Genomic DNA, 20910 nt, shown 5'->3' with positions numbered 1-20910 from the left:
ACCTCCCAGGTTCAAGGGATTCTCCCGCCTTAGCCTCTAGAGTAGTAAGGATTACAGACGTGCACCACTGCACTTGGATAATTTTTTGTATTTTTTGTCTCTACAAAAAATAAAAAATAAGGCTGGGCGCAGTGGCTCACGCTTGTAATCCCAGGACTTTGGGAGGCCCAGGCAGGTGGATCCCCTGACATCAGGAGTTCAAGACCAGCCTGGCCAACATGGTGAAACCCGTCTCTACTAAAAATACAAAAATCGGCTTGGCATGGTGGCATGTGTCTGTAATCCCAGCTACTTGGGAGGCTGAGGCAGGAGAATCACTTGAACCCAGGTGGCAGAGGTTGCAGTGAATCGAGATTACACCATTGCACTCCAGCCTGGGCAACAAGAGTGAAACTCCATCTCAAAAAAAAAAAATAAATAAATAAAAAGAAAAGATAAAAAATAGCCAGAAGTTGTATGTGCCTGTGGTCACAGCTACTCACTCGGGAAGCTGAGGTGGGAGGATCACTTGAGCCCAGGAGGTGGAGTTTGCAGTTAGACGAGATTGTGCCACTGCACTCCAGCCTGGGTGACAGAGAGAGACTCCATCTCAAAAAAAAATTAAATTAAATTGGAAAAAAAAAAAAACAGGCAGGATGCAGTGACTCATTCCTGTAATTCCAGCACTTAGGGAGGCCGAGGTGGGCGGATCACTTTAGGTCAGGAGTTTGAGACCAGCCTGACCAACATGGTGAAACCCCATCTCTACTAAAAATAAAAAATTAGCTGAGCGTGGTGGCACATGCATATAATCCCAGCTACTCGGGAGGCTGAGGCAGGAGAATCGCTTGAACCCAGGAGGCGGAGGTTGCAGTGAGCCGAGATCACACAATTGCACTCAGCCTGGGCAGCAAGAGTGAAACTCCATCTCAACAACAACAAAAAACAATTAGCCAGGCGTGGTGGCAGGCACCTGTAATCCCAGCTACTTGGGATGCTGGGGCAGGACAACTGCTTGAACCCGGGAGACAGAGGTTGCAGTGATCTGAGATGGTGTTCCTGCACTCCAGCCTGGGCAACAGAGCAAGACCCTGTCTCCAAAAAAAAAAAAAAAAAAGAAAAAGAAACGAGGCACAGGGAGGTACAGTGACTTGCCCAAAGCCACACAGCTGAGAAGTCGCAAGCTAGGGACAGAGCCTAGGTAGTCTGGCTGCAGAGTATGAGGTCATGCCCACGACTCCAGACTCAGGGTCACCTGGGGGATGGCGCTTCCTGCCTTGGTCTCCCTGGAAGTTGGGGTGCAGGGGAGGGGTGCCCACGTACAGAGGGAAGACGGAGATGCTGGGGTCACCTGGGGGATGGCGCTCCCTGCCTCCGTCTCTCTGGGAGTTGGGGTGCAGTGGAGGGGTGCCCAGGTACGGAGGGAAGGCAGCGATGCTGGGTCACCTGGGGGATGGCACTCCCCACCTCGGTCTCCCTGGAAGTTGGGGTGCAGGGGAGGGGTGCCCAGATATGGAGGGAAGGCAGAGATGCTGATGCTGTTGCCTCTCCTAGGTCCTGGCGGACACCAAGGAGCTTGTTTCGTCCAAGGTGTCGGGGGCCCGAGAGATGGTGTCTAGCGCCAAGGACACGGTGGCCACCCGAGTGTCGGAGGCAGTGGATGCGACCCGTGGTGCTGTGCAGAGCGGCGTGGACAAGACAAAGTCCGTAGTGACCGGCGGGGTCCAATCGGTCATGGGCTCCCGCGTGGGCCAGATGGTGCTGAGTGGGGTCGACACGGTGCTGGGGAAGTCAGAGGAGTGGGTGGACAACCACCTGCCCCTTACGGATGCCGAACTGGGTAAGTGTGGCCAGCGGGCTGCTCTGGGACCCCTCCCCAGGCCCCCTGACCGGAAGCCGCTGTCGGCCTCCTGGGGTCTGTGCCTCACTGCCACCTTGTCGCTGCCACCTCTCCCCGGCATCTTGGAATCTCATCACTAACGCTCACCAGCTCTCGCCTCACCCACCACAGTCTCCTCCCCACAGCAGCCACCAGAGGGCGCCTGTGACTACCTGAGTCAGAGCCCGTCCCCTCCTCTGCCCACAGCCCTCCGTGGACTCCAGCTCCCTTGGGATCAAAGCCCAAGTCCTCGTCACAGCCCGAAAGGTCCTGCACAACCTGCCCTGTCCTCTCCCCGCCCTCCTCCTCTTCCCTCTTCGCTCACTCCGCTCCTGCATAAATATGTGTCTAAACTTGAGATCTTACTGAACTGTGACAACAATGCTGGCGTTCCTGCAAGGCCAGACGTCCCACTCCAGTCATCTCGGTCATATACTTGCACTCCCTGCACTGTTTATTTGATATTCTTCTTTAATTAATTAATTAATTTATTTAGAGACAGAGTCTCTCTCTGTCACCTAGGCTGGAGTGCAATGGCGTGATCTCAGCTCACTGCAATCTCTGCCTCCCGGGTTCAAGTGAGTCTCCTGCCTCAGCCTCCTGAGTAGCTGGGATTGCAGGCACCTGCCACCACACGGCTAATTTTTTGTATTTTTAGTAGAGATGGGGTTTCACTATGTTGGCCAGGCTGGTCTCGAACTCCTGACCTCGTGATCTGCCCACCTCAGCCTCCCCAAGTACTGGGATTACGGGTGTGAACCATGCCTGACCCTTTTTTATTTGTTTGTTTTAGAGATAGAGTCTCACTCTCTTGCCCAGGCTGGAGTGCAGTGGTGCGATCATAGCTCAATGCAGCCTCAAACTCCTGGGTTCAGGTGAGCCTCCCACCTCAGCCTCCGAGTAGCTGGGACTACAAACACATCCCATCATGCTCAACTAATTTTTCTTTATTTAATTTTTTGTAAAGACGGGGTCTCCCTCTGTCATCCCAGCTGATCTAGAACTCCTTGGCTGGAGTGATCCTACTGCTTTAGCCCCCCAGAGTGCTGGGATTGGGATTTTTGCAAATAAGAAGCTTAGGATATAGGCAGGGCACGGTGGCTTAGCCTGTAATCCCAGCACTTTGGTGGGCCAAGGTGGGCGAATCACTTGAAGTCAAGAGTTTGAGACAAGCCTGGCCAACATGGTGAAACCCGGTCTCTACTAAAAATACAAAAATTAGGTCGGGCATGGTGGCTCACGCCTGTAATCCCAGCACTTTGGGAGGCCGAGGCAGGCAGATCACGAGGTCAGGAGATTGAGACCATCCTGGCTAACACAGTGAAACTCCATCTCTACTAAAAAAAAAAAAAAAAAAAAAAAAAAAAAAAAAAAAAATTAGCCAGGTGTGGTGGCAGGCACCTGTAGTCCCAGCTACTCGGGAGGCTGAGGCAGGAGAATGGCATGAACCTGGGAGGCAGAGTTTGCAGTGAGACGAGATCATGCCACTGCACTCCAGCCTGGGCAACAGAGCTAGACTCTGTCTCAAAAAAAAAAGAAAAGAAAAGAAAAAACAACGGCTGGGCGCGTTGGCTCACACTTGTAATCCCAGCACTTTGGGAGGCTGAGGCGGGCGGATCACGAGGTCAGGAGATCAAGACCACGGTGGAACCCCGTCTCTACTAAAAATACAAAAAATTAGCCGGGCGTGGTGGCGGGTGCCTGTAGTCCCAGCTACTCGGAGAGGCTGAGGCAGGAGAATGGCGTGAACCCGGGAGGCGGAGCTTGCAGTGAGCCGAGATCGCGCCACTGCACTCCAGCCTGTGTGACAGAGCGAGACTCCGTCTCAAAAAAAAAAAAAAAAAGAAAAGAAAAAACAAAAATTAGCCAGGCGTGGTGGCGGATGTCTGTAATCCCAGCTACTCAGGAGGCAGAGGTTGCAGTGAGCTGAGATTGGGCCGCTGCACTCCAGCCTGGGCGGCAGTGAGACTCCATCTCAAAAAAAAAAAAAAAGCATGAGTACAGAAGGAGCAGGATTAAATAAAGACATGCATGCAGCTGGGCGCGGTGGCTCATGGCTGTAATCCCAGTACTTTGGGAGGCTGAGGCGGATGAATCACCTGAGGTCGGGAGTTCGAGACCAGCCTGACCAACGTAGAGAAACCCCATCTCTACTAAAAATACAAAATTAGCCTGGTGTGGTGGCGCATCCCTGTAATCCCAGCTAACTTGGGAGGCTGAGGCAATTGAACCTGGAAGGCAGAGCTTGTGATGAGCCGAGACTGCGCTATTGCACCCTAGCCTGGGCAACAAGAACGAAACCCCGTCTCAAAAAAAATAAAGGCTGGGCGTGGTGGCTCATGCCTGTAATCCCAGCACTTTCGGAGGCTGAGGCAACTAGATCACGTGGTCAGGAGTTTGAGACCAGCCTGGCCAACATGGTGAAACCCCGTCTCTACTAAAAATACAAAAATTAGCCAAGCATGGTGGCACGTGCCTGTAATCCCAGCTACTCAGAAGGCTAAGGCAGGAGAATCGCTTGAACCCGGGAGGTGGAGGTTGCAGTGAGCTGAGATCATGCCATTGCACTGCAGCCTGGGCAACAGAGTGAGACTGTCTCAAAAAAACAAATAAAATAAGTAAATAAATAAATAAATACATGCATATATACATATGAACCTACGAACATGGGAGGAGGCCAGGCGCGGTGGCTCACACCTGTCATCCCAGCACTTTGTAGGCTGAGGTGAGAGGATCAGTTAAGCCCAGGAGTTCCAGACCAGCATGGACAACATACCGAGACCCCGTCTCTACAAAAAATTTAAAAATTAGCTGGGTGTGCTAGTGCACGCCTGTAGTCCCAGTTGCTATTTGGGAGCTGAGGCAGGAGGATCACTTGAGCCTGGGAGGTCAAGGCTACGGTGAGCTATGATCGCACCGCTGCACTCCAGCCTGGGCAACAGAGCAACATTGTACTTTAAAAAATAAAAACCGACAAAACAAACAGATCTAAACATAGAAAAGGTACAGGAAGCCAGGTGCAGTGGCTCACACCTGTAAACCTAGCACTTAGGCAGGCTGAGGCGAGCAGATTGCTTGAGTCCAGGAGTTCAAGACCAGCCTGGGCAACATAGTGAGACCCCATTTCTACAAAAAATACAAAAATTAGCCAGGTGTCTTGCCGTACTCCCAACTTTATGTAGTCGCAGCTACTCGGGAGGCCAAGGTTGAAGGACAGCTTGAAGCTGGGAGGTTGAGCCTGCAGTAAGCTGAGATCGTGCCACTGCACTCCAGCCTGGGCAACAGACCAAGACCCTGTCTTAAAAAAAAAGAAGAAAAGGTACAGGAAAAATACAGTATATATGGTATTATAATCTTATGGGACCACTGTAGTATATGTGGTCCATTGTTGGCTGAAATGTCATTATTATCTTTTTTTTTTGAGACGGAGTCTCACTCTCAACCCAGGCTGGAGTGCAGTGGTGTGATCTCAGCTCACTGCAGCCTCCACCTCCCGGGTTCAAGCGATTCTCCTGCCTCAGCCTCCCAAGTAGCTGAGATTACAGGCTAGTGCCATCACGCCTGGCTAATTTTTGTATTTTTAGTAGAGATGGGGTAGAGCCATGTTGGCCAGGCTGGTCTTGAACTCCCTGCCTCAAGTGATCTGCCCGCCTTGGCCTCCCAAAGGGCTGGCATTACTGGCATGAGCCACTGCGCCCAGCCTATGGTATTATAATGTTATGGGACCTCTGTAGTATATGCGATGTATTGCTGTTATTCTCTGCAGGACTGCATAATGAACATTCAGGGCTATATTCACAGGTTGTCCAAGGCAGGTCTGGCCTGCAGGCCATAGCTTGAGACCCTCCCGCTAGTCTAAGGTCTCTGATTCCTGTGAGGTTTAATTTTCCTTATCCCCATTTTGCAGATAGGGAAAACCAAGGCAGAATCCTTTGTTCCCAGGCCTTCAAGGTTTATAAGAAGTAGAACTGGGGTATGAACTGGACAGCATGCCTGGGCGTGGTGGCTCACGCCTATAATCACAGCACTTTGGGAGGCCGATTCGGATGAATCACTGGAGATCAGGAGTTCGAGACCAACCTGGCCAACATGGTGAAACCCCATCTCTACTAAAAATACAAAAATTAGCCAGGTACAATGGCAGGCACCTGTAATCCCAGCTACTCAGGAGGCTGAGGCAGGAGAATCACTTGAACCCGGGAGGCAGAGGTTGCAGTGAGCCAAGATGACACCACTGCACTCCAACCTGGGCGACAGAGCGAGACTCCGTCTCTAAATAAAGAAATAAACTGGACAGTGATTCCTGGGACCGTCTGCATGGGACAAGCCCGGCTGTGTGTTCTGGTCTTCACAGAGACTCTTCTCCTTTTCCTTGCAGCCCGCATCGCCACGTCCCTGGATGGCTTCGACGTCGCATCCGTGCAGCAGCAGCGGCAGGAACAGAGCTACTTCGTACGTCTGGGCTCCCTGTCGGAGAGGCTGCGGCAGCACGCCTATGAGCACTCGCTGGGCAAGCTTCGAGCCACCAAGCAGAGGGCACAGGAGGCGCTGCTGCAGCTGTCACAGGCCCTAAGCCTGGTGAGGTTCCGGGGAGTTGGGGCCCTGAGCCAGCAGCCTTCACCCCGCAGCAGACACCCACCCAGAGCTCAGTGGCTTATCGCTCACCCCTCTGCATGCTGGCGGGGCCATACCCGCTTGCTCCTGGCACCGTATCTGGTTGTACACTCATTTGCTCAGGCTGCTGCCACAAACCACACTGTCTGGGGCCGGGCATAGTGGCTCACACCTCTTTTTTGAGTCCCTCAAGTGCTTTGGGAGCCCAAGGCAGGAGGATCGCATGAGTTCAGGGGTTTGAGACCCACCTGGGCAATATAGTACGTCCCCATCTCTACAAAAAATAATTTAAAACAATTAGCCGGCTGTGGTGGTGCGTGCCTGTAATCCCAGCTACTTGGGAGGCTGAGGTGGGATGATTGCTTGAGCCCAGGAGTTGGAGGCTGCAGTGAGCTATGATTGTACCACTGCACTGCAGCCTAGTCAACAGAGCAAGACCCCATCTCAAAAAACAAAAAAATCGCAGCCAGATGCAGTGGCTCATGCCTGTAATCCCAGCACTTTGGGAGGCTGAGGCAGGTGGATCACGAGGTCAGGAGTTCAAGACCAGCCTGGCCAACATGGTGAAACCTCATCTCTACTAAAAATACAAAAATTAGCCAGCTATAATGGCAGGCACCTGTAATCCCAGCTACTCAGGAGGCTGAGGCAGGAGAATCGCTTGAACCCGGGCGGCAGAGATTGCAGCGAGCCGAGATCATGCTGCTGCTCTCCAGCCTGGGAGACAGAGTGAGACTCCATCTCAAAAAAAAAAAAAAAAAGTCGCACTGCCTGGGAAATGTAACCAACAGATACTTATTTTCTCACATTTCTGGATGCTGGAAGTCCAAAATCAGAGTGTCCTTTTGGGGCCTCTCTCCTTGACTTCTAGACAGCCATCTTCTCTCCGTGTCTTCACGTGGTCGTCCCTTCCCTCTGTGTATGTCTGTGTCCTAATCTCTTTTTTCTCTTTGAGGCGGAGTCTGGCTCTGTTGCCCAGGCAGGAGTGTAGTGGTGCAATCTCAGCTCACTGCAACCTCCACTTCCTGGGTTCAAGTGATTCTTGGGCCTCCACCTCCCGAGTAGCTGGGATTACAGACACTTGCCACCACGCCTGGCTAATTTTTGTATTTTTAGTAGAGATGGGGTTTCACTGTGTTGGCTGGGCTGCTCTCAAACTCCTGACCTTAAGTGATCCGCCCGCCTCGGCCTCCCAAAGTGCTGGGATTATAGACATGAGCCACCACGCACGGCTCTAATCATCTCCTCATTTAAGGAGCCCAGCCCTTTATGGTCTGGAGCCCACCCTAATGGATAGCTTCATTTATCTTAATGACTTTTTTTTTTTTTTTTTTTAGAGACAGGGTTTCACTCTGTTGCCCAGGCTGGAGTGCATGGTCATGACTCACTGCAGCCTCTAAGGTTCACCCATCACCCATCTTGGAGCATATGTCTGCCATCATTCCTCTTTATTTCTTTTTCTTTTTTTTTTTTTTTTTTTTTTGAGATGGAGTCTCGCTCTGTCCCCCAGGCTGGAGTGCAGTGGTGCACAGTCTCTGCTCACTGCAAGCTCCGCCTCCTGTGTTCATGCCATTCTCTTGCCTCAGCCTCCCGAGTAGCTGGGACTACAGGTGCCCGTCGCCACACCTGGCTAATTTTTTGTATTTTTAGTAGAGACTGGGTTTCACCGTGTTAGCCAGGATGGTCTCGATCTCCTGACCTCATGATCCACCCGCCTCGGACTCCCAAAGTGCTGGGATTACAGGCGTGAGCCACCGCGCCTGGCCGACTATTTTTCTTTTCCCTTGAACTTTATGTAATATATAGAGATGAGGTCTCACTGTGTTGCCTAGGCTGTTCTGGAGCTCCTGAGCTCAAGTGATCCAACCCCCTTGGCCTCCCAAAGTGCTGGGATTGCGGAAGTCAGCCTGCTTCATTCCTTTGGAAAGCTGAGTCATATTTCATTACAAGCACTTTTTTTTTTTTTTGAAACGGAGTCTGGCTCTGTCACCCAGGCTGGAGTGCAGTGGCGCAATCTCAGCCCACTGCAACCTCCGCCTTCCAGGTTCAAGCGATTCTCATGCCCCAGCCTCCCGAGTAGCTGGGACTACAGATGTGCACCACCATGCCTGGCAAATTTTTTTTTTTTTTTTTTGAGACGGAGTCTTGTGCTGTCGCCCAGGCTGGAGTGCAGTGGCATGATCTCGGCTCACTGCAAGCTCTACCTCCCGCGTTCACGCCATTCTCCTGCCTCAGCCTTCCAAGTAGCTGGGACTACAAGCGCCCACCACTACACCCAGCTAATTTTTGTATTTTTATTAGAGACGGGATTTCACTGTGTTAGCCAGGATGGTCTGGATCTCCTGACCTCATGATCCGCCCGCCTCGGCCTCCCAAAGTGCTGGGATTACAGGCGTGAGCCACCGCGCCCGGCCGCTAATTTTTGTGTTTTTAGTAGAGACAGGGTTTCACCATGTTGGTCAGGCTGGTCTTGAACTCCTGAGCTCAGGTGATCCGCCCACCTCGACCTCCCAAAGTGCTGGGATTACAGGCGTGAGCCACCATGCCCGGCCTACAAGCACTTTTTAAGCCTTTGCTAGTTCCATCTGCTCATGTCCCATTGGCCAAAGCCAGCCACATGTCCAGGCTCCCTTGCAAGCACAGGAGAAATTGACGCAATGGGAGGAGCTACAGGGGATGCGCAGCCCTTCTTTGCACCAACCACACAGACCCTGAGTGTGTCAATGATTAAACCAAAGGCCCCAGAGCTCACCGTAGCCAGGAAACCCTTCCTCCCTCCCTCCCTTTCTCTTTTCTAGACCGTCATATAAGTCAGATGATGGAAGGATTCCCCGGGTTCCTTCTGGAATCCCGCCTCTCCCAGGGGAGCCTCCTTCCCTCACCTCTCTCTCCCCTGCCCCAGATGGAAACTGTCAAGCAAGGCATTGATCAGAAGCTGGTAGAAGGCCAGGAGAAGCTGCACCAGATGTGGCTCAGCTGGAACCAGAAGCAGCTCCAGGGCCCCGAGAAGGAGCCGCCCAAGCCAGAGGTACCCATGAGGGACTGGGGGGTGGCCTGGGTTACTTGGAGTCCCGATGCCACTCTCTACACCTCTGCTTCATGGGCCTACCTGCTTCTAATGATTTTCCTAGCCTCATCTGCTTTGGGGAGCTAATGACACCTCCTCCAGGAAGCCTGCCTTGATTTCTCCTCTTGGGCATGCATAGGTGTGGCTTCTTTTTTTCTTTTCCTTATTTATTTATTTTTTTTAGACGGAGTGTTGCTCTGTCACCCAGGCTGGAGTACAATGGCATGATCTTGGCTCACTGCAACCTCCACCTCCTGGGTTCGAGTGATTCTCCTGCCTCAGCCTCCCTAGTAGCTGGGGTTATGGGGTTACAGGAGCTCACCACCACGCCTGGCTAATTTTTTTGTATTTTTAGTAGAGACAGGATTTCACCATGTTGACCAGGCTCGTCTTGAACTCCTGACCTCAAGTGATCCACCCTTCCCGGCCTCCCAAAGTGCTGGGATTACAGGCATGAGCCACCGAGCCCAGCCCCTAGCAGCAACTTCTGACTAGTATTCTCCGGCCCCCTCCACTCTATCTCAAGCCTTGGCTTCTTGTGTTCTCTGATGGGTCTCGCTGCCTGTCCCACCACCCACTTAAGCTCCCCAGGGGCAAAGGAAGGTTGCAGTGAGCCGAGATCGCGCCACTGCACTCCAGCCTGGGCAACAGAGGGAGATTCTGTCTCAAAAAACAGAAAATGTCCTGAAATTAGATGAAGGTAGTATTTGCACAACCTTGTGAATATATTAAAAATCAATGAATTGTACACTTCAAAGGGTGAGTTTTATGGTGTGTGGATTATATATCAATTTTTGAAATATTTGTTTATTTATTTTTGAGACAGCGTCTCACTCTGTTGCCCTGGCTGGAGTGTAGTGATGCCATCACAGGTCAGTGTGGCCTCGCCATTGCAGATTCAGGCAATCCTCTCGCCTCAGCCTGCCAAGTAGCTGGGAACACAGGCATGTGCCACGATGCCTGGCTAATTTTTTTTTAAATTTTTAGTAGAGACAGGATCTCACTGTGTTGCCCAGGCTGGTCTTGAGCTCCTGGCCTCAAGCAGTCCTCCCACCTCAGCCTTCCAAAGCACTGGGATTACAGGCATAAGCCACCACACCCGACCCCAGATCATTTATTTATTTATTTATTTATTTATTTATTTTTATTATTTTTTTTTTTGAGATGGAGTCTCGCTCTGTCGCCCAGACTGGAGTGCAGTGGCATAATCTCAGCTCACTGCAAGCTCTGCCTCCCAGGTTCACGCCATTCTCCTGCCTCAGCCTCCCGAGTATCTGGGACTACAGGCGCCCGCCACCATGCCCAGCTAATTTTTTTTGTATTTTTAGTAGAGACGCGGTTTCACCGTGTTACCCGGGATGGTCTTGGTTGCTGACCTTGTGATCCGCCCGCCTTGGCCTCCCAAAGTGCTGGGATTACAGGCGTGAGCCACCGCGCCCTGCCTATTTATTTATTTATTTATTTATTGCTCTGTCACCCAGGCTGGAGTACAGTGGCACAATCTCAGCTCACTGCAACCTCTGCCTCCTGGGTTCAAGCGATTCTCCTGTCTCAGCCTCCCCAGTAGCTGGGATTACAGGCATGCGCCACCACACCCGGCTAATTTTTATAGTTTTTAGTAGACATGGGGTTTCGCCATCCTGGCCAGGCTGGTCTCAAACTCCTGACCGCAGGTGATCTGCCCACATTGGCCTCCCAAAGTGCTGGTATTACAGGCGTGAGCCACCGTGCCCGGAACCAGATCAATTTTTAAAAAACTGAAATGAGATCATATCAAAAGCACATAGTAAGGGCTACAAAAGTGATATGCATAAAGATATCGTGAATATCTCTATAAATGCAAATTGTTTGGGAGGCAGAACTGGGACCGCCTGCCGCCTAAAACTGTCTCCTGTTTCCCTGACTGCTAAGCACAGCAGCCAGAATGACTTTTCAAATGAAAAACCAGATCTTGTCTCTCTCACGTGGGCACCTTCCTGTAATCCCTGGCTCAAGTCCAGAGTCCTACAGCTGCCAGGGCTCTGGGCAGAACCCTACCTCCCAGTGCGTGCCTTTTTTTTTTTTGAGATACAGTCTCACTCTGTCACCCCAGCTGGAGTGCAATGTCATGATCTGGGCTCACTGCAACCTCTGCCTCCCAGGTTCAAGCAATTCTCCTGCCTCAGCCTCCCTAGTAGCTGGGACTACAGGCACCTGCCACCACGCCCACCTAATTTTATTTATTTATTTATTTTTGAGACAGTTTCACTCCGTCACCCAAGCCGGAGTGCAGTGGCGTGATCTCAACTCACTGCAGCCTCCACCTCCTGGGTTCAAGCTATTCTCCTGCCTCAATCTCCTGTGGATTGCAGGCGCCCACAACCACACCTGGCTAATTTTTTTGTATTTTTAGTAGAGACAGGGTTCCATCATGTTTGCCAGGCTGGTCTAGAACTCCTAACCTCAAGTGATCCACCCGTCTTGGCCTCCCAAAGTGCTGGGATTACAGGCCTGACCCACTGCGCCCGGCCTAATTTTTGTATTTTTAGTAGAGACGGGGTCTCACCATGTTGGCCAAGCTGGTCTCGAACCCTGTCTGTGCTCTTCTCACTCTCTGGCCAAGGAAATTTTCAAGGACCTGATTTCAACGACGTTCTCCCCCGATGGTTTACAACTTCTGCCTAGAAAGTTCTTCCAGGCTGTCCCAGCCTGGCTTCCACTTTTTGTTTTTTTAACAGTTTTTGTTTTGTTTTGTTTTGTTTTTTGAGATGGAGTCTTGCTCTGTTACCCAGGCTGGAGTGCAGTGGCGCGATCTCGGCTCACTGCAAGCTCCACCTCCCGGGTTCACGCCATTCTCCTGCCTCAGCCTCCCGAGTAGCTGGGACTACACGCGCCCGCCACCACGCCCAGCTAATTTTTTTGTATTTTTTTAGTAGAGACGGGGTTTCACCGTGTTAGCCAGGATGGTCTCAATCTCCTGACCTCGTGACCCACCCTCCTCAGCCTCCCAAAGTGCTGAGATTACAGGCGTGAGCCACCACGCCCAGCCTCTTTTTAACAGTTTAATTGAGATATCATTTGCATACCATACAAGTCATGCGTTTAAAGCATACACATAACTGGTTCTTAGCATTGCGCAACTATCCCTATCTCATCTCATGCCCCTAAAAAGAAACCCTTTTCCCATCAGCAGTCACTGCCCCATTTTCTCTTCCTCACAACCACGTATCCCCTCCTGTCTCTGTGGATGGGCCTGTCCTGGACATTTCATAGAAATGGGATCACACCCTGTTTGGCCTTTTGTGTCTGGCCTCTCGCGCTGAGCGTGACGTCCTCAGGGCTCATCCATGCTGTGGCCTGGGTCAAATCCCCATGACTTTCTTTTTTTTTTTTTTTTTTTTTTTTTTTGAGACGGAGTCTCGCTGTCTCCCAGGCTGGAGTGCAATGGCACAATCTCTGCTCACTGCAGGCTCCGCCCCCAGGGTTCACGCCATTCTCCTGCCTCAGCCTCCCGAGCAGCTGGGACTACAGGCGCCCGCCATCACGCCCAGCTAATGTTTTGTATTTTTAGTAGAGACGGGGTTTCACCGTGTTAGCTAGGATGGTCTCGATCTCCTGACCTCATGATCCGCCCACCTCTGCTTCCCAAAGTGCTGGGATTACAGGCGTGAGCCACCGCGCCCGGCCCCCATGACTTTCCATGGCTGAGTCATATTCTGTTGTATGGATGGATCACATTCTGTTCACCCATTTATCAACCGAAGGACACTTGAGGCATTTCTACTTTTTGCTATGCCCCTATGTGCATGTCTTTGTGTGTGGACGTATGTTTCCGTTTCTCTTGTGCATACACCCACAACTAGAATTGCTGAGTCATGTGATAATTCTATGGTTTAACATTTTGAGGAACCACTAGACTGTTTTCCAAAGTAACTATACCACCAGCAATACGTGAGGCTTCCAATTTCTCCGCCTCTTGACTGACAGTGGGTATCATCTGATACCTTGTGGGGTTTTTTTTGTTTTTTTGTTTGTTTGTTTTTTGTTTTTGAGACGGAGTCTCGCTCTGTTGCCCAGGCTGGAGTGCGATGGCATGATCTTGGCTCACTGCAACCTCCGCCTTCTAGGTTCAAGCAATTCTTCTGCCTCAGCCTCCTGTGTAACTGGGATTACAGGCACCTGCTACCACACCCAGCTAATTTTGTATCTTTAGTAGAAATGGGGGTTTCGCCATGTTGATCAGGCTGAACTCCTGACCTCGGTGATCCACACGCCTTGGCCTCCCAAAGTGCTGGGATTACCCAAAGTGCATGAGCCACCATGCCAGGCCTCCTTATGGCTTTGATTTGCATTTCCTCAATGACTTATAATGTCAAACAGCTTTTCATGGGCTCTCCCTATATCTTCTTTGGTGATTTGTCTATGCCTTTTAAAAATTTTGACTAGTGGCCAAATGCAGTGGCTCGTGCCTGTAATTCCAGCATTTTGGGAGGCTGAAGTGGGCAGATCACTTGGGCCCAGGAGTTTAAGACCTGGGCAATTTAGTGAGATCCTGGCTCTACAGAAAATTTTAAAAATGTAGCTGGGCGTGGTAGTGAGTGCCTGTAGTCCCAGCTATTCAGGAGGCTGAAATGAGAGGATAACTTGAGCTGAGGAGTTAGAGGTTGTAGTAAGCTATGATCACACCACTGCACTCCAGCCTGGGTGACAAAGTGAGATCCTGTTTCTAATTAAAAGAAAAGAGTCTGGGCGCCGTGGCTCATGCCTGTAATCTCAGTACTTTGGGAGGCTGAGGAGGGTCAATCACTTGAGGTAGAGTTCAAGACCAGCCTCACCAACATGGTGAAACCCCATCTGTACTAAAAATGCAAAAGTTAGCCGGGTGTGGTGGCATGCACCTGTAGTCCCAGCTATTTGGGAGGCTGAGGTAGGAGAATCACTTGAACCCGGGAGGCAGAGGTTGCAGTGAGCCAAAATCATGCCACTGCACTCCAGTCTGGGCAACAGAGCAAGACTCTATCTCAAAAAAAAAAAAAAAAAACGGCTGGGTGCGGTGGCTCACGCCTGTAATCCCAGCACTTTGGGAGGCCGAGGCAGGCGGATCACGAGGTCAGGAGATCAAGACCATCCTGGAAAACACGGTGAAACCCCGTCTCCACTAAAAATACAAAAAATTAGCCTGGCGTGGTGGCGGACGCCTGCAGTCCCAGCTACTCGGGAGGCTGAGGCAGGAGAATGGCGTGAACCTGGGAGGTGGAGCTTGCAGTGAGTCGAGATCGCGCCACTGCACTCCAGCCTGGGCGACAGAGTGAGACTCTGTCTCAAGAAAAAAATAAAATAAAAAGGCCGAGCTCAGTGGCTCATGCCTGTAATCTCAGCACTTTGGGAGGCCGAGGCGGGCGGATCACGAGGTCAGGAGATTGAGACCATCCTGGCTAACATGGTGAAACCCCGTCTCTACTAAAAATACAAAAAATTAGCTGGGCGTGATGGCAGGCACCTGTAGTTCCAGCTACTTGGGAGGCTGAGGCAGGAGAATGGCGTGAACCTGGGAGGCAGAGCTTGTAGTGAGCCAAGATCACACCACTGCAGTCCCGCCTGGGCGAGAGAGTGAGACTCCGTCTCAAAAAAAAAAAAAAAAAAAAAGTTTCGCCTATGGAAAGTGTTTTCCCCAAGGTCAGTGGTAGAACCCCTCTTCCCCTCTTTCCCTGGCTTCAGCTCCAACCGCCTTTCCTGAAACAAATGGTCCTGATTGGTGTCCTCATCTCCCTTCTCAGCAGGTCGAGTCCCGGGCGCTTACCATGTTCCGGGACATTGCCCAGCAACTGCAGGCCACCTGTACCTCCCTGGGGTCCAGCATTCAGGGCCTCCCCACCAATGTGAAAGACCAGGTGCAGCAGGCCCGCCGCCAGGTGGAGGACCTCCAGGCCACCTTTTCTAGCATCCACTCCTTCCAGGACCTGTCCAGCAGCATCCTGGCCCAGAGCCGCGAGCGCGTCGCCAGCGCCCGCGAGGCCCTGGACCACATGGTGGAATACGTGGCCCAGAACACACCTGTCACGTGGCTCGTGGGACCCTTTGCCCCTGGAATCACTGAGAAAACCCCAGAGGAGAAGTAGGGGAGAGGAGAGGACTCAGCAGGCCCTGTCTCTGTGCTGCAGCTGTGCTCCTGAGTCCTCAACCCAGGGCTCATTTCAAACTGATTTTCTAGCCACTCCTCCCAGCTCTTCTGTGCTGTCCGCTTGGGAAACGAAGGCTCTCAAAACGGGCATCACCCAGTTGACCCATCTCTTAGCCTCTCCGAGCTTGGAAGAAGCCTGTTCTGAGCCTCACCCTATCAGTCAGTAGAGAGAGATGTCCAGAAAAAATATTTTTCAGGAAAGTTCTCCCCCGCAGATTTTTTTTTTTTTTCCTTGTTAAAAATCAGGAATATAGGCTGGGCGCGGTGGCTCACACCTGTAATCCCAGCACTCTGGGAGGCCAAGGCGGGCAGATCACCTGAGGTCAGGTGTTCGAGACCAGCCAGGCCAACATGGTGAAACCCCGTCTCTACTAAAAATACAAAAAAAAATGATCCAGGCGTGGTGGCAGGCGCCTGTAATCCCAGTTACTCAGGAGGCTGAGGCAAGAGAATCTCTTGAACCTGAGAGGTGGAGGTTGCAGTGAGCCAAGATCGTGCCATTGCACTCCAGCCTAGGGGACAAGAGTGAGACTTAGTCTCAAAAAAAAAAAAAAAAAATCAGGGACGTAGTTCATATCCCACTTCGTTTACACCGACGTCCCTGGATAGCAGCCTGTAGCTAAGGGACTTGGGATTTCTGGCCTAAGTGGGCCTCCTGGGGATGGGGTGGAACACTGAGCTTCTGAGCCTCATTGTAGAGTAGAAAGGTGCTGGGGCCTGTCTGGTAAGCCTTGTTGAAATGCTCTGGTGTTCAGTATTGCCTTAATAAACTTCACCCACAACTGCATACAGGCCATGTGTGTACGTGTGTGTGACTTCATCTGTCTCTGTTGCTAGAACAGAACTATCTTAGGCAGGGTAATTTATTTATTCATTTATTTATTTTGTAGAGATAGGGTCTTGCTATGTTGCCCAGGCTGATCTTGAACTCCTGAGCTCAAGTGATCCTCCCGCCATGTCCTCCCAAAGTGCCTGGCCAGGCTAAGTAATTTATGAGCAACAGAAATTGATTTCTCACAGTTCTGGAGGCAGGGAAGTCCAAGATCAAGACACTAGCAGGCCTGGCACAGTGGCTCACACCTGTAATCCCAGCACTTTGGGAGGCCGAGGTGGGAGGATCGCTTGAGGCCAGGAGTTTGAGACTGGCCTGGGCAACATAGCAAGACCCCATCTCTACACAATTTTTTTTTTTTTTTTAAATTAGCCAGGCATGGTAAGGTGGGAGGGTCACTTGAGCCCAGGAATTTGAGACTGCAGTGAGCCAAGATTGCACTACTGCACTCCAGCCTGGGCAACAGAGCAAGATACCATCTCAGAAAAAAATCCAGGTGACAATCTACAGTGTTTCTCTGCGGTAGCTACAGAGAAGGGGAACTTCAGGGACTTCTCCCAGGGACATGGGAAAGATACATTCTCAGTCTTACTAAATACTGCTAGACTGTTGGCCAAATCATTGTCAGTCTTTTCACTCCCACCCTAAGTCCACGAGAGGGTTCATTTTCCCCGTCACCAACCACATGTTACTTTCTCTTTGTTAATCTGTATTAAAGTTGAATTCATATGCACCCAAGTATATGAATCTTAAATGGACAGTTCAATGAATGCTACATAGGAATCCACTCCCTATAACCAACAGCCACATCAAGGGATTACTGGTGCGTGCACCACCATTCCCAGCTAATTTTTGAATTTTACTAGAGATGGGGTTTTGCCATATTGGCCAGGCTGGCTTTGAACTCCTGACCTCAAGTGATCTGCCCGCCTCAGCCTCCCAAAGTGCTGGATTACAGGCGTAAGCCACTGTGCCAGCCTTTTTTTTTTTTTTCGTCTTTTTTGAGACAGAGTTGTACTCTGTTGCCCAGGCTGGAGCGCAGTGGTGCTCTCTCAGCTCACTGCAACCTCCACCTCCCAGGTTCGAGTGGTTTTCCCACTTCAGCCTCCCGAGTAGCGAGTAGCTGGGATTACAGGCGTGCACCGCCACGCCTGGCTAATTTTTTTTTTTTTTTTTTGAGATGGAGTCTCTCTCTGTCACCCAGGCTGGAGTGCAGTGGTGCGATCTCAGTTCACTGCAAGCTCCACCTCCCGGGTTCATGCCATTCTCCTGCCTCAGCCTCCCGAGTAGCTGGGACTACAGGCGCCCGCCACTATGACCAGCTAATTTTTTGTATTTTTAGTAGAGACAGGGTTTCACCGTGTTAGCCAGGATGTAATTTTGTATTTTTAGTAGAGACGGGGTTTCACCATGTTAGCCAGGCTGGTCTCGAATTCCTGACCTCAAGTGATCTGCCCACCTCAGCCTTCCAACGTGCTGAGGTTACAGGTGTGAGCCACCACACCTGGCCCCACCTCATCCTCTTGAGCATCTGGGAACTACAGGCGTGCACCGTCACACTCAGCTAAATTTTATATACACACACACACACACACACAGATGTGGGTCTTGCTATGTTGCCTAGGCTGGTCTCAAACTCCTGGGCTCAAGCGACCTCCCACTCAACCTCCCAAAGCACTGGGATTACAGGTGAGAGTCACTGCATCTGGCTCTCACCCGATCTTTTTCCCAATCCCATCAGATAGATGCTATTATCTCCAGGGAAAATGAGGTGTAATCCAGAGAGCTCACCCTCAGCCCCACCTCAGCTACTAATAGCTGAGTAGTAATTTGAACTCAGGCCAGGCATGGTGCCTCACACCTGTAATCTCAGCACTTTGGGAGGCCAAGGTGGGCAGGTCACTTGAGGTCAGGAGTTCAAGACCAGCCTGGCCAACATGGTAAAACCCCCTCTCTATTAAAAATACAAAAATTAGCTGGGTGTGGTGGCACACACCTGTAAGCCCAGCTACTTGGGAGTCTGAGGCACAAGAATCACTTAGCCCGGGACGCAGAGGTTGCAGCGAACCAAGATCACGCCACTGCACTCCAGCCTGGGCAACAGAGCGAGACTTTGTCTCAAAAAAAAAAAAGAATTCGGACTCAAAGAGTCAAGTTCTCTCCACGGTGCTCGTAACTACCACATTTTAAGGTAGCAATGCCTGTTTTGGAATATCATACATGATACATATGTTGACTTGCAAAAGTGTCAAAGATGTATTGACAATGGAATACAGTAAATTTATTATTATTATTTTGAGACAGAGTCTCGCTCTGTTGCCCAGGCTGGAGTGCAGTGGCACGATCTCAGCTCACTGCAAGCCCCACCTCCCAGGTTCACACCATTCTCCTGCCTCAGCCTCCTGAGTAACTGGGACTTCAGGTGCCCGCCACCACGCCCAGCTAATTTTTTGTATTTTTAGTAGAGACGGGGTTTCACCATGTTAGGATGGTCTCGATCTCCTGACATCGTGATCCGCCCACCTCGGCCTCTCAGAGTGCTGGGATTACAGGCGTGAACCACCACGCCCAGCCGAAAGTATTTATTGTCTGGTCCTTTACAAAAAACAGTTTGCTGAACTCTGTCCTATGCGAATTAAAAAGGAAAATCAGATCAAAGAATATTCAGTATCATGATCACGGATCTGTGGATATGTGTGCAGAAGTGGAAAACAGGCCAGGCATGGTGGCTCATGCCTGTAATCCCAGCACTTTGGGAGGCCGAGGCAGGCAGATCACTTGAGGCCAGGAGTTCGAGACCAGCCTGGCCAACATGGTGAAACCCCATCTCTACTAAAAATACAAAAATTAGCTGGGCGTAGTGGCACACAGCTGTAATCCCAGCTATTCAGGAGGCTGAAGTAGGAGAATCGCTTGAACCCAGGAGGTGGAGGTTGCAGTGAGCCAAGATCGTGCCACTGCACTCCAGCCTGGGTGACAGAGCGAGACTCTGTCTCCAAAAAGAAAAAAAAAAAGTGGAAAACAGAATGGATGGGCTTGTGGGTGGAGGCTTCTAGGGGAGGTGGTGGAGAAGGAAAGTAGAAAAAAACTTGGACTTTTACTGGAATATTATCTTTCTTTTTTATTTTTATTTTTATTTTTTCTTTGAGATAGGGTTTCTCTCGGTTGCCCAGGCTGGAGTGCAGTGGCATGATCATAGCTCACTACAGTCTTAACCTCTTGGATTCCCGTGGTCCTCCCATCTCAGCCTCCCAAGTAGCTGGGACTACAGGCACGTGCCGCCACGCCTCATTTTTTCTTTTCTTTTTTTTTTCTTTTTTTTTTTTTGAGACGGAGTCTCGCTCTGTTGCCCAGGCTGGAGTTCAGTGGTGCGATCTTGGCTCACTGCAAGCTCCCCCTCCCGGGTTCATGCCATTCTCCTGCCTCAGCCTTCTGAGTAGCTGGGACTACAGGTGCCCACCACCATGCCCGGCTAATTTTTTTGTATTTTTAGTAGAGACGGGGTTTCACCGTGTTAGCCAGGATGGTCTTGATCTCCTGACCTCGTGATCCACCCGCCTTGGCCTCCCAAAGTGCTGGGATTACAGGCGTGAGCCACTGCTCCCAGCCCTCATTTTTTCTTTATTTTTAATTTTTGTAGAGATGGGATCTCACTGTGTTGCCAGGGCTAGCCTTGAACGCCTGGGCTCAAGCAATCCTCCCGCCTCAGCCTCCCAAAGTGCTAGGATTACAGGCATGAGCCACCACACCTGGCCTGTTTCTTTTACTGAAGAAGAGAGGGGGCAACTGCACCTCTCTGCAAGTGGCCAAATTCACCCATCTGCAGCCCTGGAAGTCTCAATGCTTCAGCCATCACCTTCTCTGAGCCTCAGTTTTCTCATCTGTAAAATGGGAACCATCAAACCCATTTTGATGGAGAAAAGGTTGTTTTAAGACATTGATCAAGCCAGGCATGGTGGCTCATGCCTGTAATTCCAACACCTTGGGAAGCCAAGGCAGGAGGATTGCTTGAGGTCAGGAGTTTGAAACCAGCCTGGTCAACATAGAAAGACATCATCTCTACAAAAGAAAAAAAAAAATTATATTAGCCAGGCCTGGTGGCATGCACCTGCAGTCCCAGCTACTTGGGAGGCTGAGGTGGGAGGATCGCTTGAGACCAGGAGGTCAAGGCCACAGTGATTAGTGATCACACCACTACACTCCAGCCTGGGTGGCAGACTGAGACCCTGTCTCAAAAAAAAAAAAAAAGATATTGATCAGATGACCACCAAAGCCCAGTCACGGTGATTCACGTCTGTAATCCCACCACTTTGGGAGGCCAAATTGGGACAATCTCTTAAAGCTAGAAGTCGGGGACCAGTCTGGGTAACATAGTGAGA

The 20910-nt window shown here is 50.9% G+C and overlaps 2 protein-coding genes across 7 annotated transcripts in view; one reads left to right on the top strand and one right to left on the bottom strand.

Annotated features, from left to right (window-relative positions):
* PLIN3 (perilipin 3) overlaps positions 1 to 16486 on the top strand; it is a 30231-nt gene extending 13745 nt beyond the window's left edge. For 2 of the 6 annotated variants that reach the window (XM_055251338.2, XM_063620815.1), the window contains exons 5-8: positions 1534 to 1819; positions 6237 to 6436; positions 9375 to 9500; positions 15296 to 16486. In XM_055251338.2, the coding sequence (XP_055107313.1) occupies positions 1534 to 1819; positions 6237 to 6436; positions 9375 to 9500; positions 15296 to 15637 (954 nt within the window). In that variant the 3' untranslated portion in view covers positions 15638 to 16486. Of the gene's footprint in view, positions 1 to 1533; positions 1820 to 6236; positions 6437 to 9374; positions 9501 to 9603; positions 9679 to 9894; positions 10297 to 15295 lie in introns of those variants that run through there. The other 4 variants (XM_055251340.2, XM_063620816.1, XM_063620818.1 and 1 more) reach the window with 3 other exon arrangements.
* LOC129467060 (putative uncharacterized protein encoded by MIR7-3HG) overlaps positions 4254 to 20910 on the bottom strand; it is an 83343-nt gene continuing 66686 nt past the window's right edge. Inside the window, exon 3 of the transcript XR_010116546.1 lies at positions 4254 to 4295. The gene's annotated coding sequence lies outside the window, so the exon portion shown is untranslated. The remainder of the gene's footprint in view (positions 4296 to 20910) is intronic.

The sequence above is a fragment of the Symphalangus syndactylus genome, chromosome 17, assembly GCF_028878055.3.
Source record: "Symphalangus syndactylus isolate Jambi chromosome 17, NHGRI_mSymSyn1-v2.1_pri, whole genome shotgun sequence".
Lineage (NCBI taxonomy): Eukaryota > Metazoa > Chordata > Mammalia > Primates > Hylobatidae > Symphalangus > Symphalangus syndactylus.
Note: the sequence above shows the minus strand (reverse complement) of the source record. Positions and strands in the feature narration are given on the sequence as shown.